General features: G+C 32.8%; 2 protein-coding genes across 10 annotated transcripts in view; one reads left to right on the forward strand and one right to left on the reverse strand.

Annotated features, from left to right (window-relative positions):
- LOC117105749 (SH3 domain-binding protein 2-like) overlaps window positions 1-12,707 on the reverse strand; it is a 48,181-nt gene that overhangs the window by 22,691 nt on the left and 12,783 nt on the right. For 2 of the 9 annotated variants that reach the window (XM_033247021.1, XM_033247018.1), the window contains exons 1-2: window positions 6,504-6,954; window positions 5,461-5,672 (exon numbers count right to left, since the gene is read on the reverse strand). In XM_033247021.1, coding sequence (XP_033102912.1) covers window positions 5,461-5,672; window positions 6,504-6,514 — 223 coding nt within the window. In that variant the 5' untranslated portion in view covers window positions 6,515-6,954. Of the gene's footprint in view, window positions 1-461; window positions 1,041-5,460; window positions 5,673-6,503; window positions 6,959-12,707 lie in introns of those variants that run through there. The other 7 variants (XM_033247012.1, XM_033247014.1, XM_033247015.1 and 4 more) reach the window with 7 other exon arrangements.
- LOC117105747 (fanconi-associated nuclease 1-like) overlaps window positions 7,036-12,707 on the forward strand; it is a 34,392-nt gene continuing 28,720 nt past the window's right edge. The window contains exons 1-2 of the mRNA XM_033247011.1: window positions 7,036-7,294; window positions 10,174-10,283. Coding sequence (XP_033102902.1) covers window positions 7,233-7,294; window positions 10,174-10,283 — 172 coding nt within the window. The 5' untranslated portion in view covers window positions 7,036-7,232. The remainder of the gene's footprint in view (window positions 7,295-10,173; window positions 10,284-12,707) is intronic.

Here is a 12,707-nt window from a genome sequence, read left to right on the forward strand (position 1 = left end):
AATCCACTGCTGGTATTACATAAATATTCTATGTACACATAGGGAAAGTAGTGAAGAATCTTATAGCATTTTTGCATTTTGGCTATGAATACGTAACCAACATATCCCAACATTTGAACAAAAGTAAATGTCTAAAAATATTTTAAAATCATTCCTGAGATTACAGTAATACATAACACTAACATTGCACAATACCACCTATAGTGTAACATATTAATCTTTGTAATAGGCCTACACAATTAAGGTGTACAGCTAATAGGAAGGAAGTACATTGTAGGAAGAGAATGAGAAATTCACCAATTGTCTCTAGTGGGGCCTTCCGATGGTGAATTGACAAATCTGCTACTCATTTTCAAAGAGTGCACTGGCACTGCATTCATTAGCATGTTAACAAACCAGTCTCCCTTGTAGTCAGGTGACCAATATAAATATCAGGACTACAATATAAAAAACACACTTACTTGGATATTCATGTATGCTACATTCTTCCTCCATATCAAATAATCAAAAGATTATTTCAAAATATATTAACTAATTCAAAAAGGTTTAACCAACATATGAAGGCTATACTGGTTCTGTCCAACATTTCTTGAGCCTGTACAGCCAGGTACACGAATCAATCGACTAAAAATTCCAGGTTATTAAGGTCATTTGTTCTGCTCCACTGTCCTGAAAGAACTTGAATACAAGTATTCAGATGCAAAATACTGATAGACCCTGTTGACATAGGAATAGTACAACAATTGATTGACATTTGCCTGAGAATTAGCCAACCAAAATATCCATGGAAATTAATATAAAGCTATCCCACGAAGACTCCTCAAACTGAAAATACGACTAGAAGTCCTGATAAACCATAACGACTATCCTTCCAAGATTACAACAATCCACATTTTAAATATAGCTTCCTAAGACTGTGAACACAGGAAACCATCCAAAATATATCAGTACGTGCTCCACTTAGCACTTTTCAATGCTGTATACATAGTATTCCTTTCAGGTAATCTGATTGTTACAAAAGGCTATGTAATCAAAACTACAGTAAGTTAGGTGATATCACAAAACCAAATAAAGAGACAGAACAGATATGACAAACAAGGAAACTCGTGTCAAAGTTTAAACTTTCATAATGATATGAACTGTTAGAGAAAAATTTCAGGATCAATATATTTTTAACTTTGGTTTTTCCCACATTTTTTTTATACTTTAATATATCATTCATTTGCTTTACACTTAACAGACACTGATAAGAATAATAATAGAGGAAATAGAAATATAATTAACCAAAAATATACTTTTTTTTCTTTTCATTGAATGTCTATTTCCAATAAAAAAGAACTGTTCTCCTCAATGATCCAAACTTTCTTTAAAAAAAAATGAAAAAATATGAATCCAAATACCAATATGAAGACAAATACTGATTTATATTTACAATAACAAAGGAACATTAATGAAAAAGTGATATTTTTTTTTAGTTTAGTGATTTTTTGTGTAGGTTTGGCTATTGAGAGCCACATTGATGATACTGTCCTACTTTAGGTGAATGTGAGAACATCGACTAGAATATTGTATAAAAATAGTTTTGACATACAAAGTCTGAAAGAAAATGGCCTACTGTACATTACAATAAAAAATTGCTGTTATTTATTGTATTTTCCACACACAAATTAAATAGCAAATCAGGTGAATAATATCTTTAAAAGTTAAAGTAATAATTGCTGATAGTTTTTTTTTCCCACTTCAATATTCAGCAATAAACATTAGATCAACAAAGTGCAGGGTGTTGTATGGATGTTAAATGTTGTCATATATTTGCCATACTGTTGATCTGTATGGAATTTCCTAAGGGAAAGGCCCTGGTTATGATGATCTCTGATGCATACAATGAGGAAATTCCAAGTACTTAGCAACGTAATCCTACGCAATCACTTGGCATCTGACTTTTCATTGTTAAATCCATAATGGATTTATTCAAGAAAGGATCAATAATCTTTTAATATTAAAAAGTCATTTGAAAACAACATTTGAAAATTCATGCTACTAAAATTATAAATAAGAAAATGGAAAAAACAAGATACTAGAAATCAGTATGTAGGTTAAGTAGTGTCCTACAGTACAATACTTTTTTCCATTGTCTAGTCACATGGATTTAAAGGTTTTATACATATATTGACTCAGGCAATCTAGTTTAAAGCTCTGTTTACACTATTAATAAATTTAATATGACAAATAAATGTGATATGGCGATATTGAGCTCTGTCCACACTATCAAATTCAATATGTGACAAATAAATGTCATATGCCCATATATAGTTCTGTCCACACAATCAAATTTAATGTGACAAATGAATGTCATATGCCCATATATAGTTCTGGCCACACTATCAAATTTAATGTGACAAATAAATGTGATTTTCCCATACTGTATATAACTCTGTACACAATCAAGTTTAATGTGACAAATGAATGTCATATGCCCATGTATAGTTCTGTCCACACTATCAAATGTAATGTGACAAATAAATGTGATTTTCCCATACTGTATATAGCTCTGTACACTATCAAATTTAATGTGACAAATAAATGTCATATACCCATATATAGCTCTGTCCACACTATCAAATGTAATGTGACAAATAAATGTGATTTCCCATACTGTATATAACTCTGTACACAATCAAGTTTAATGTGACAAATGAATGTCATATGCCCATATATAGCTCTGTCCACACTATCAAATGTAATGTGACAAATAAATGTGATTTCCCATACTGTATATAGCTCTGTACACAATCAAATGTAATGTGACAAATAAATGTGATTTCCCATACTGTATATAGCTCTGTACACTATTAAATGTAATGTGACAAATAAATGTGATTTCCCATACTGTATATAGCTCTGTACACAATCAAATGTAATGTGACAAATAAATGTGATTTCCCATACTGTATATAGCTCTGTACACTATCAAATGTAATGTGACAAATAAATGTGATTTCCCATACTGTATATAGCTCTGTACACTATCAAATGTAATGTGACAAATAAATGTGATTTCCCATACTGTATATAGCTCTGTACACTATCAAATGTAATGTGACAAATAAATGTGATTTCCCATACTGTATATAGCTCTGTACACTATCAAATGTAATGTGACAAATAAATGTGATTTCCCATACTGTATATAGCTCTGTACACTATCAAATGTAATGTGACAAATAAATGTGATTTCCCATACTGTATATAGCTCTGTACACTATCAAATGTAATGTGACAAATAAATGTGATTTCCCATACTGTATATAGCTCTGTACACTATCAAATGTAATGTGACAAATAAATGTGATTTCCCATACTGTATATAGCTCTGTACACTATCAAATGTAATGTGACAAATAAATGTGATTTCCCATACTGTATATAGCTCTGTACACTATCAAATGTAATGTGACAAATAAATGTGATTTCCCATACTGTATATAGCTCTGTACACTATCAAATGTAATGTGACAAATAAATGTGATTTCCCATACTGTATATAGCTCTGTACACTATCAAATGTAATGTGACAAATAAATGTGATTTCCCATACTGTATATAGCTCTGTACACTATCAAATGTAATGTGACAAATAAATGTGATTTCCCATACTGTATATAGCTCTGTACACTATCAAATGTAATGTGACAAATAAATGTGATTTCCCATACTGTATATAGCTCTGTACACTATCAAATGTAATGTGACAAATAAATGTGATTTCCCATACTGTATATAGCTCTGTACACTATCAAATGTAATGTGACAAATAAATGTGATTTCCCATACTGTATATAGCTCTGTACACTATCAAATGTAATGTGACAAATAAATGTGATTTCCCATACTGTATATAGCTCTGTACACTATCAAATGTAATGTGACAAATAAATGTGATTTCCCATACTGTATATAGCTCTGTACACTATCAAATGTAATGTGACAAATAAATGTGATTTCCCATACTGTATATAGCTCTGTACACTATCAAATGTAATGTGACAAATAAATGTGATTTCCCATACTGTATATAGCCCACATTTGTTCTTATGTATTTCTTCATCTTTATTCATGCCTTTTTCATACGCTTCAGTTCCCTTATTTATCATGAAATTTCAACGTATTTGTTCACTCATTTATATACTAGATTTTTAGACAGAAGATGGCAGATGCACTGCTGAAACATGTTTTGTTTCGAGATATTTTAATAAAACTGTTAGGCCTAGCCTAAATGGTCTGATTGAAACCTGTTGTGATTTTATTCCTATTTATTGCATGTCTGCTGCTACATCATCATTTTATTACAATATATTTTTCAATATATTATATTTTTATTATATTATTTTTATATATATTATATTTTCCTTTTTAATGTTCTGAATGCTACTGATTATACTATTGTTGGAAGAAAAACACAGTTCCCAGCAATTAAGTTTGCTTTTTGTTTATCCTGTCACCGACAATGGTATTTTTTGTCTTTTGCATGTATTTTTTTAACAAATTTTGCAAAATACATGAAACGAAAAAGGAAAAAAAAATGAAATGACTATTGACAATAATAACAATGATTTTCAAGTATATACAGCTCCCCATAGAGAGTACAGTATATCATTAAATAATAAAAGCTTAAAAGTCTTTGAAATTCATGAAATTAAAATTGACATAGGATAAAATTACTCCAAAAATGCACCAATATGGTCATACAAGGTTTTTTTTTTCCATTTTAAAATAAAGTTGTTATTTTCAATAATACAGCACTTTCGATAGGTCTACTAGACCTTGTGCCTTCCTGTTCTGGAAATTAGCAATAGCAGAATCATGTCTGTATCAACAATAGTTATTTTAACAATTATTATTTTTAAAAAAAAGTATGTAAAAAAAAATAGTAGAATGAAAGGTTAAAAAACTGTGTGACGACCTGTAAAGGAATAAGAGGAAAAGAACAGGATGGTAAAAAAATGTGGCAAAGACAAGCCAAACCATTCACTCCTTGCAAAAAATAAATTGACTTTTTTAGTTATTAACATACTGTAGGGTTATAACACTGTTAAAATGAAAATTATGAATTGGTAAAAGCATTCAACATTCTATAGGATACAGCTGTTTAAAAAACAGTATTAAAGTTTACAATTTTGGTCATTTGTCAGCCAGAGACAACCACCAAATCATTACAATGTTGTTGTAACATTGGACATGAAAGAAAAACAACAAGGCATGATGTATAGATACATAAAGTTTGCTTTAGTGTGCAATAAAAATAGGTTTAGAAAATTTTGATAAATTTGAACATATTTTGATATTCCAACGATTTGCGAAAAGTAACTGGTTTAGCTTGTCTTCACCACAAATAGTTTTGAAATTACATTGTTTACACTTACCCTGGTATTTTTTAAAGCATAATACAGCAATACTTACTTATTGTTGATAGAGGTATGTGTTGTTGAGAATGGAGTCCAGTGTAATTAATATCTCGTTGAGAGTATGCATGTCGCAGCCGTGATGCGGAAATACTGCAGGATTTGGGAGAAACAGATCCAATACTGACAACAGAATCTCGGAACGCCATAACGTGACAAAAAAATGCAACTCGCAAGAGTTGGTTTTTCATAAGCAACAATGATGTTTTCTAAAATGAAAAGCACAATAAAGAAATAGTTATTAAAATGTAATAATACTAAACAATGTTTTTGTTTGCAAATAAATACCAGATTTATGTCAGTATCAAACTTTTCATTGAGACAATTGGTACCACACTATTTATTTTATGTGTGGAGATACATTAAACACAAATAAAAATTGCATTAAAAATTGCTAAAGAATTTTGTGCGCACTCATCATAACGACTGTGCAAAATAGTCCTCGAGTATTGAAACATAAAACTTTGTGCGGAAATGGGCCTTTCTTACTGTATTTTCAAAATTGGTAGATGGATTTCTAGCATTAAAATTTTGCAAGCCCTACTTATAGTCAAGCATTGTTTAGGTGTAAATAATACACTAAAAAATATCATGTAAGCATCACTAATGGTTTAATGAATTTAAAATAAACACCGTCTCTATGTGCATTACAAACAAGTGTAAAGATATACGAAACTCAGAATGACAATAAATATTTAAGAAATAAAGATGAAAGTTTCTTAGCAAAGCCAGCACCCAAACCACAGTCTGATGGGGATACCAGGGGCGGATCCAGAGATGTCCGAAAGGGGGCGCCGAAAGTGGGGCTGATTGAGATACTGTAACACTCCACCACCAGGGGGCCCCACAAAATTTTTGTTTTCTAGACACCCAAAAATAACCTCTGAGACATTTTGGATGATCAATTTTTTTCTTTTTCTTACTTTCTTTATTTTTCATTTTTTTACTTTTCAAAAAGGGGAGGGTCGGCACGGCCCCCTAAATCCACCCCTTGATACACCCTCGTCGGTAACCAGGGCGTTCCACCATAAAAAATTGCTCACCACATACATGATGACCTTAATCACCACGGTTGGTTGGAATCAAAATAGGCTTAGTTAGTTGTTGAGTTGGATGTTGACTGGAGGAAAGAGAGCATGTTGTGGATCGACTCAGTCTGGCCCAATTGTCCTGGTCACATCACAGATCCTATATTCCTGGTGAATGATGGACTAACACTCGAGTAGGCCTAGGCCTAAACAAGCTACAGCAGACAATAGAATAAGGTAGGACCTCCTCCTTTTTCCTCCTACCTAGAGGATATAGCTAGGCCTAGCCTGAAAATTGATGTGTAAAGTAGTGGAAAATTCATTGAACATTTAAAAAAAACAGAAATTTAAATTGTCTGATGATACAACTGCTCTATCAGCAAAGTCAGGCTACGGCGGTTGATTACACACAGAGGTAGTCATTTCCATCTCCCCAACCATGGTGATGTATCGCCATGCTCCAACCTGTGTTTTGATTTTGGTGGAGAAAATGTGATGCCCTTTGACCTACAGCCTTGACGGGATACGCTCCAAAACCAAACGATATTCAAAACATAGACTAGGCCTAGGCCTAAGTATATTTAGATTAATGTGCTATAAATAATTCTCCCTTAATTATTATCATTGAAGTTATTTTCTTATGAACTAATGGATAAAAGATATATTTTAAATCACTATTATATCAAAATATATTTTAAATAGCTTTGGTTTCCCCGGATATTTTCAATGCGGGAAATACAAAATGTCGGATAAGCGGTCGTTGTATCGAGCGGCTCCAGCTGAAGACAGCAACAAGGAAAAGAGGTTAAGTATCTAAGAAACACATTTGATATACAGTTTATGTGGAGATAATGTACCTATCGATCTTAAACTGTTTTATTAACCTTGATTACACAAAACTGCTGACGATGTCCTGGTTGTAAAAGCCAGGCAAGCCAAGGCCTATGCTAACCCTAAAATGTTAGGTGCGAAAGTGCACTAGCGCCCCAAAATGTATAAATAAGGCCTGTGCGGGAAATATATTATCCTCCGCGATGTAGGCCTAGGCCTAAGCCTATTTGTATAGACTTAGACAACATAGCCCTTTAGCTAGGACCAAGCTAGTCTAGTTAGGTCTCTAGTAGTAGGGCGACCGCGCCGTATTATTGCTGAGTGAATTGATCGAGTGTCAAAAAGTATGGAGCGCCGATAATGCTGTCTTTTTTCTTGCTTTTTATAAATAAGGCCACGAGAATGAAAGTTGTAGGTTTGCGTCCGAAAAATTTTGAAAACACATGAGGCATTTTTCCATTTTTCATTATTCATTATTTTTTTTATAAATGCTGTCCACAAGCCGCGGCATTGTAAATTTTACATTTATTCCCAAGAAACAATGCTTACAGTCATAAATGTACACTAGCCTATAAAACAGATCCTTTTCTACATTTAAGACCTCTTTAAAAGTGCTGGTTAGCCTCAATGCTGGAATTATATACCTGTAGTTTGATAGAGAAAACTATTTCACTCGTTCATATGTAAATAGAGATCAAAAAAGGTATTGAATAGAAAGTAAAGATTACTCACGCTTGCTGTGAAATGCAAAGGAATGCTTCAGAGCATACATTGTGGAAATTGAACATACAAGATTTCCTATTGGTCAGAAAGATCGATTTGACCCGTAAATGACCTCAGCAGTGGTCATCGACGATCATGGTGCGATGTGGCCAGGCCTGCCTTCGCTCGGTGTTCGCGACGAGTGATCAGTGATGAATAGATCGTTTTTCTGTCTGTTTACGACTTAGAAAGTCCGTTTTTTAAAACAAAGTATATTTTTTTTCAAAATAATGAACTTTTCAAAATAATGAAAATTTTCGTGCGGTAGCTTTTTAGGCATGCGGGCGGTGGACGCAAACCTACAACTTTCATTCCCGTGGCCTAAGGTTTATGAGAATTTCTTCACAAATAATAAAGTATATTAATGTCATTTATGATTGTGATATCGATTTTAATAATCATTCTATCTGTATTTTTAGGGTTGGGTTTTATGGTTTGTATAGGCCTAATGTAAAAGATTAAATATGAACGATAGACATCTAAATAGATGAAGAGCTATGTTCGAAAAACATATTATTTCGAATAATGAAAATATTGGCAATATCGTACTTTACGCTTTAGCCTATTTGTGTATACATTTCCTTTGCAGCCCCTCTCCTTTTATAGGTAGATAGAATGTATTAAAAACAAATTTTATACCCACAACTATTTTTCTAGAGATTTTGCACAAATTTGAATTGGTTTTTGATGTATCCCTGCAAAATATTTTAGAAGTGGCAAGTTAGTGTTCAAATTTATTAAGATCTACAGAAAACAGGTTTAAAAAAAAACAAAAAAACGTACGCTGCATTATACTAAGGTTGCCCAAATAATATTTACATGGTAAAACACAGTCCTGGCTGACTGGACTTGGTTAGAGACGGTACTGCAGTTGATCGTGGGAATCAATATATTGCATGGGAATGGAACGAAAGATTTTAAACACGCAATGACAAACAATGCTTAGCAGCGAAGCGTAACCAACAGAAAAAACATAGCGTTTGGCCATATATTCGGAGGTCGTGTTACTCAAAAAATCATATATCCTTAACGGAGGGTCGTATCAACATAATTTTTTCTTTAAAATGTTCGCAAATGATATATCTACGTACTGTATAAATTTTAAAAAATTGAAAATTTGTTTAGTCTGTCACAACATAATTGGTAAATGAAAAACGCTATGTTATTTCTGTTGGTTACGTTTCGCTGCTCAGTATTGTTTGTCATTGATCGAAGATGTCTACCACAGCATGAAAAAGGCGAATTAGGCTATATATAACATGTTTACATGATTCAACTACTCACAAAACAATTTTGGTATGTATGGAAGACTGATTTTGTGTAATGTTAATACACATTGCCATTACTGTTCGCTGTTCGACCGAATATCATTTAGCGTGCCGGCCATATTTTCGGAGGTCATGTTACTTTAAGAATCATAACTCCTTAACGAGGGTTGTATTGACATAATTTTTTTTCTAAAATGTTCGCAAAGGATATATCTAAGTACTGTATGAGTAACAAAAAAATTAAAAATTGTTTTTTCTGTCAAAACTTAATTGAAATAAATAGCAGTACACACTATACAAAATTGATCTTTTATTTTTCAGTAAAGTTTTGACAGACTAAACAAATTTTCAATTTTTTTCTTATTTATACAGGACGTAGATATAACATTTGCGAACATTTAAAAAAAAAAAATTTTGACACGACCCTCCATTAAGGATAGGATTTTTTTAGTAACATGACCTCCAAAAATATGGCCGAAACACTATGTTATTTCTGTTGGTTACGCCTCGCTGCTCAGTATTGTTTGTCATTGATCGAAGATGTCTACCACAGTGTTAAAAAATGCGAATTAGGCTACAGTATATAACATGTTTACATGAATTAACCACTCACAAAGCAATTTTGGTATGTATGGAGTTAAATAGGCTACCTAATGAAGCAGAAAGGTTGTTTTTGTTTTGAATATTTGCGATATAATTGATTATTATGAATTTGATGTACATTCGCAGTCAAGCCACAGTTTACATGGACTTCTCTGCTATTGATGATGAAAACATGAAATGAATTTTGATAATTTCAATTATTTGTTTTTCTTCTTGAAGGCGATCACTTAGCCAAGGAAGGTTGGTAAGCAAGCCAGCATTAGCTGATAGCCTGACTGTGTACGCTTGTCCGGGGGAGTACACTGCTATACGTGAAAGCTATGGAGATGGTAAGCTATTTGCTGGTGGTTTGTATACTATTAAATAAGTAGATTTTAAATTACATTTAAATTTCTGTGCACTAAGTGTACATTATTAGGCATTGACACCACTCAACTGGTTAAAAAAAAAATTCTGCCCAATTACAAATATTTGTAATTGGAAATTTTGTCTCTGGACAGGTTTGAACCAGGGTTTTAAGAACCTCTCAGCCAAACACTAAGCTCACTAAGCTAAAATATATGTAAACATTACACTGGATATTTGTGTCTATTAAAAATCAAACAAAGTTAAAATGCTGATACGCAGTCAGCAAGTTTATTTGTTTATAATATATTCAGCACAAAAATCACAATTCAGGAAATGGCCAGAGGGGTGCCAAGAGGACACGATGAGAGCCCAACACAGGATGTGGGTATCCTCTAAGCCCCCTGGCCAAATAACATACAATTAACAGAATAACACAGACGCAAATACAATACACCAGATTAAAATAGTGTATCAAAAGTTAATAAAATAGTTTACAGATAAAACTTTTAAAATTGGCATTACAGGATTTCATTCTGCAAACAGCAACCGTTAAAATATAAATAGAACTTGATTGAAGCATTTTCCATGAAGTGAGTGATGAAAAAAGCCTACAAAATTTAAAATGTTGTTTGAAATTGGAATAATTACAAAATTTAAGAAAGTTATTATCCCATTGAGCCTCTCTGCTATTCTAAAACGGCTCAGTATTCAAGTGAATGGAAGACATTAAAAAGTCATTAGTTGAAAATTGTGAAAGGGAATAAACAGGGCAACACTAGGATATCTTCAATGTTAATCCTTCTGTAGCAGTTTAAGCCTGCCATTCTGACTATTGCTAACCATTGTATCTAAATGCCAGATTAATACTTCTAAATATTCATATTTGAAATATGTGCTTGAGTTGATTTTGTTCATTCTTTTAATTTGAATTTGATATTCATTCTTCAATTAATAAGCTTAATCACTTTAATGAGACAGACTTTTATTTTAATTATTATTAATGCGCTTGGTGCAATTCCGTGGTAAAACCAATAGACACCTAGACACATGATCAAAGGACCACTTGGTTTGGGACAAGTCTTCACACATTTTTCACCACCTTTCAAAAGCCAGTTAAATGCAAAAGCACATTAGTCCGGCAGCTTAGCAGATGGATATGGATGTTCCAGACAAAAGCACCAATTTTTTTTTACATGCTTCTTATGGTCATAGCATTCAATTTTTGGTAGGAACCACCTCATCCGAGGTCATTATGGCGGCCATCTTGGATTTCAAAATGGCCGCCTAATAAAACCTATGTTTATCTATATCTTCGCTTCTAAACCACTTGAAATTATAATTCTAATGTCTGAAACTATTTTTATATGGTCAAGGAAAACCATCATACCATTTTTGACCTGATATTGCCACAAATAGGTCATTCAAGGTCAAATATTGTATGGTATCTTAAAAATTACATAATTGTCATATTTTACATTAGAACCATACCCTGACTCTCAGAATTCAAAATCTTTACTATGAACTACAATATTTCATTCGAGGTCATTCTGGCGGCCATCTTGGATTTCAAAATTGCTGCCACGCAAAACCTATATTTATCAATATATCGGTTTTTAAACCACTTTAATGAGAATTATGATATCTAAAATTATATTTCATGGTCAAGGATTTATAACACTTGTGACATGGTCAGATGGTCATTAAGATCATAAAAGGTCATTTAAGGTCATTCAATGTATATTCCATACCATTACCATTTTTTACCTGGTCAGATTGCCACAAATAGGTCATTCAAGGTCAAATATTGTATGGTATTTTAAAAATTACGTAACTCATGTATTACATTAGAATCATATTCATACTCTCAGAATTCAAATGTTTTACTATGAAATATATATATATATATATATATATATATATATGCCCATATATAATCATCATGTGCCGGCGTGCCCAAGGAGCGGATTCGGCTGGTCCGGTTTCGGTTTTTGCCGGACCAATACAACTCAATATCGTTTGTAAGCCAAATTCTACTTTCTCTGACGCAATCAAACATAACTTGCACATTCAGCTTGTTAAAATTATGGAACAAATTTGAAATGATTTCATTTTTTACTGACATATAAATAAGTATACACTGTGCTTCGTCGCGAGGGACCTACCATCCGATTCAAATAAATAATTGGGCGAACTTAGTGGATACAATTGATATAAATGCGGATGTGGTGGTAGGGGGGGGGGGTTGGGTGCAGACGGTGCCATCGCACCCACTCAAATTTTATTAGGAAGAATATTTGTTTATTGTTGATTATGAATTACCAGTCAGATTTTTAAAGGTATGAGAGTGCAATTTCCGGGCACCGAGGTTCATGTTCTCAAAATGTTCGCACTTCAGCACCGACTAC

The sequence above is a fragment of the Anneissia japonica genome, unplaced genomic scaffold (genome assembly GCF_011630105.1).
Source record: "Anneissia japonica isolate Jap-2015-1 unplaced genomic scaffold, ASM1163010v1 scaffold287754_len4335492_cov202, whole genome shotgun sequence".
NCBI lineage: Eukaryota > Metazoa > Echinodermata > Crinoidea > Comatulida > Comatulidae > Anneissia > Anneissia japonica.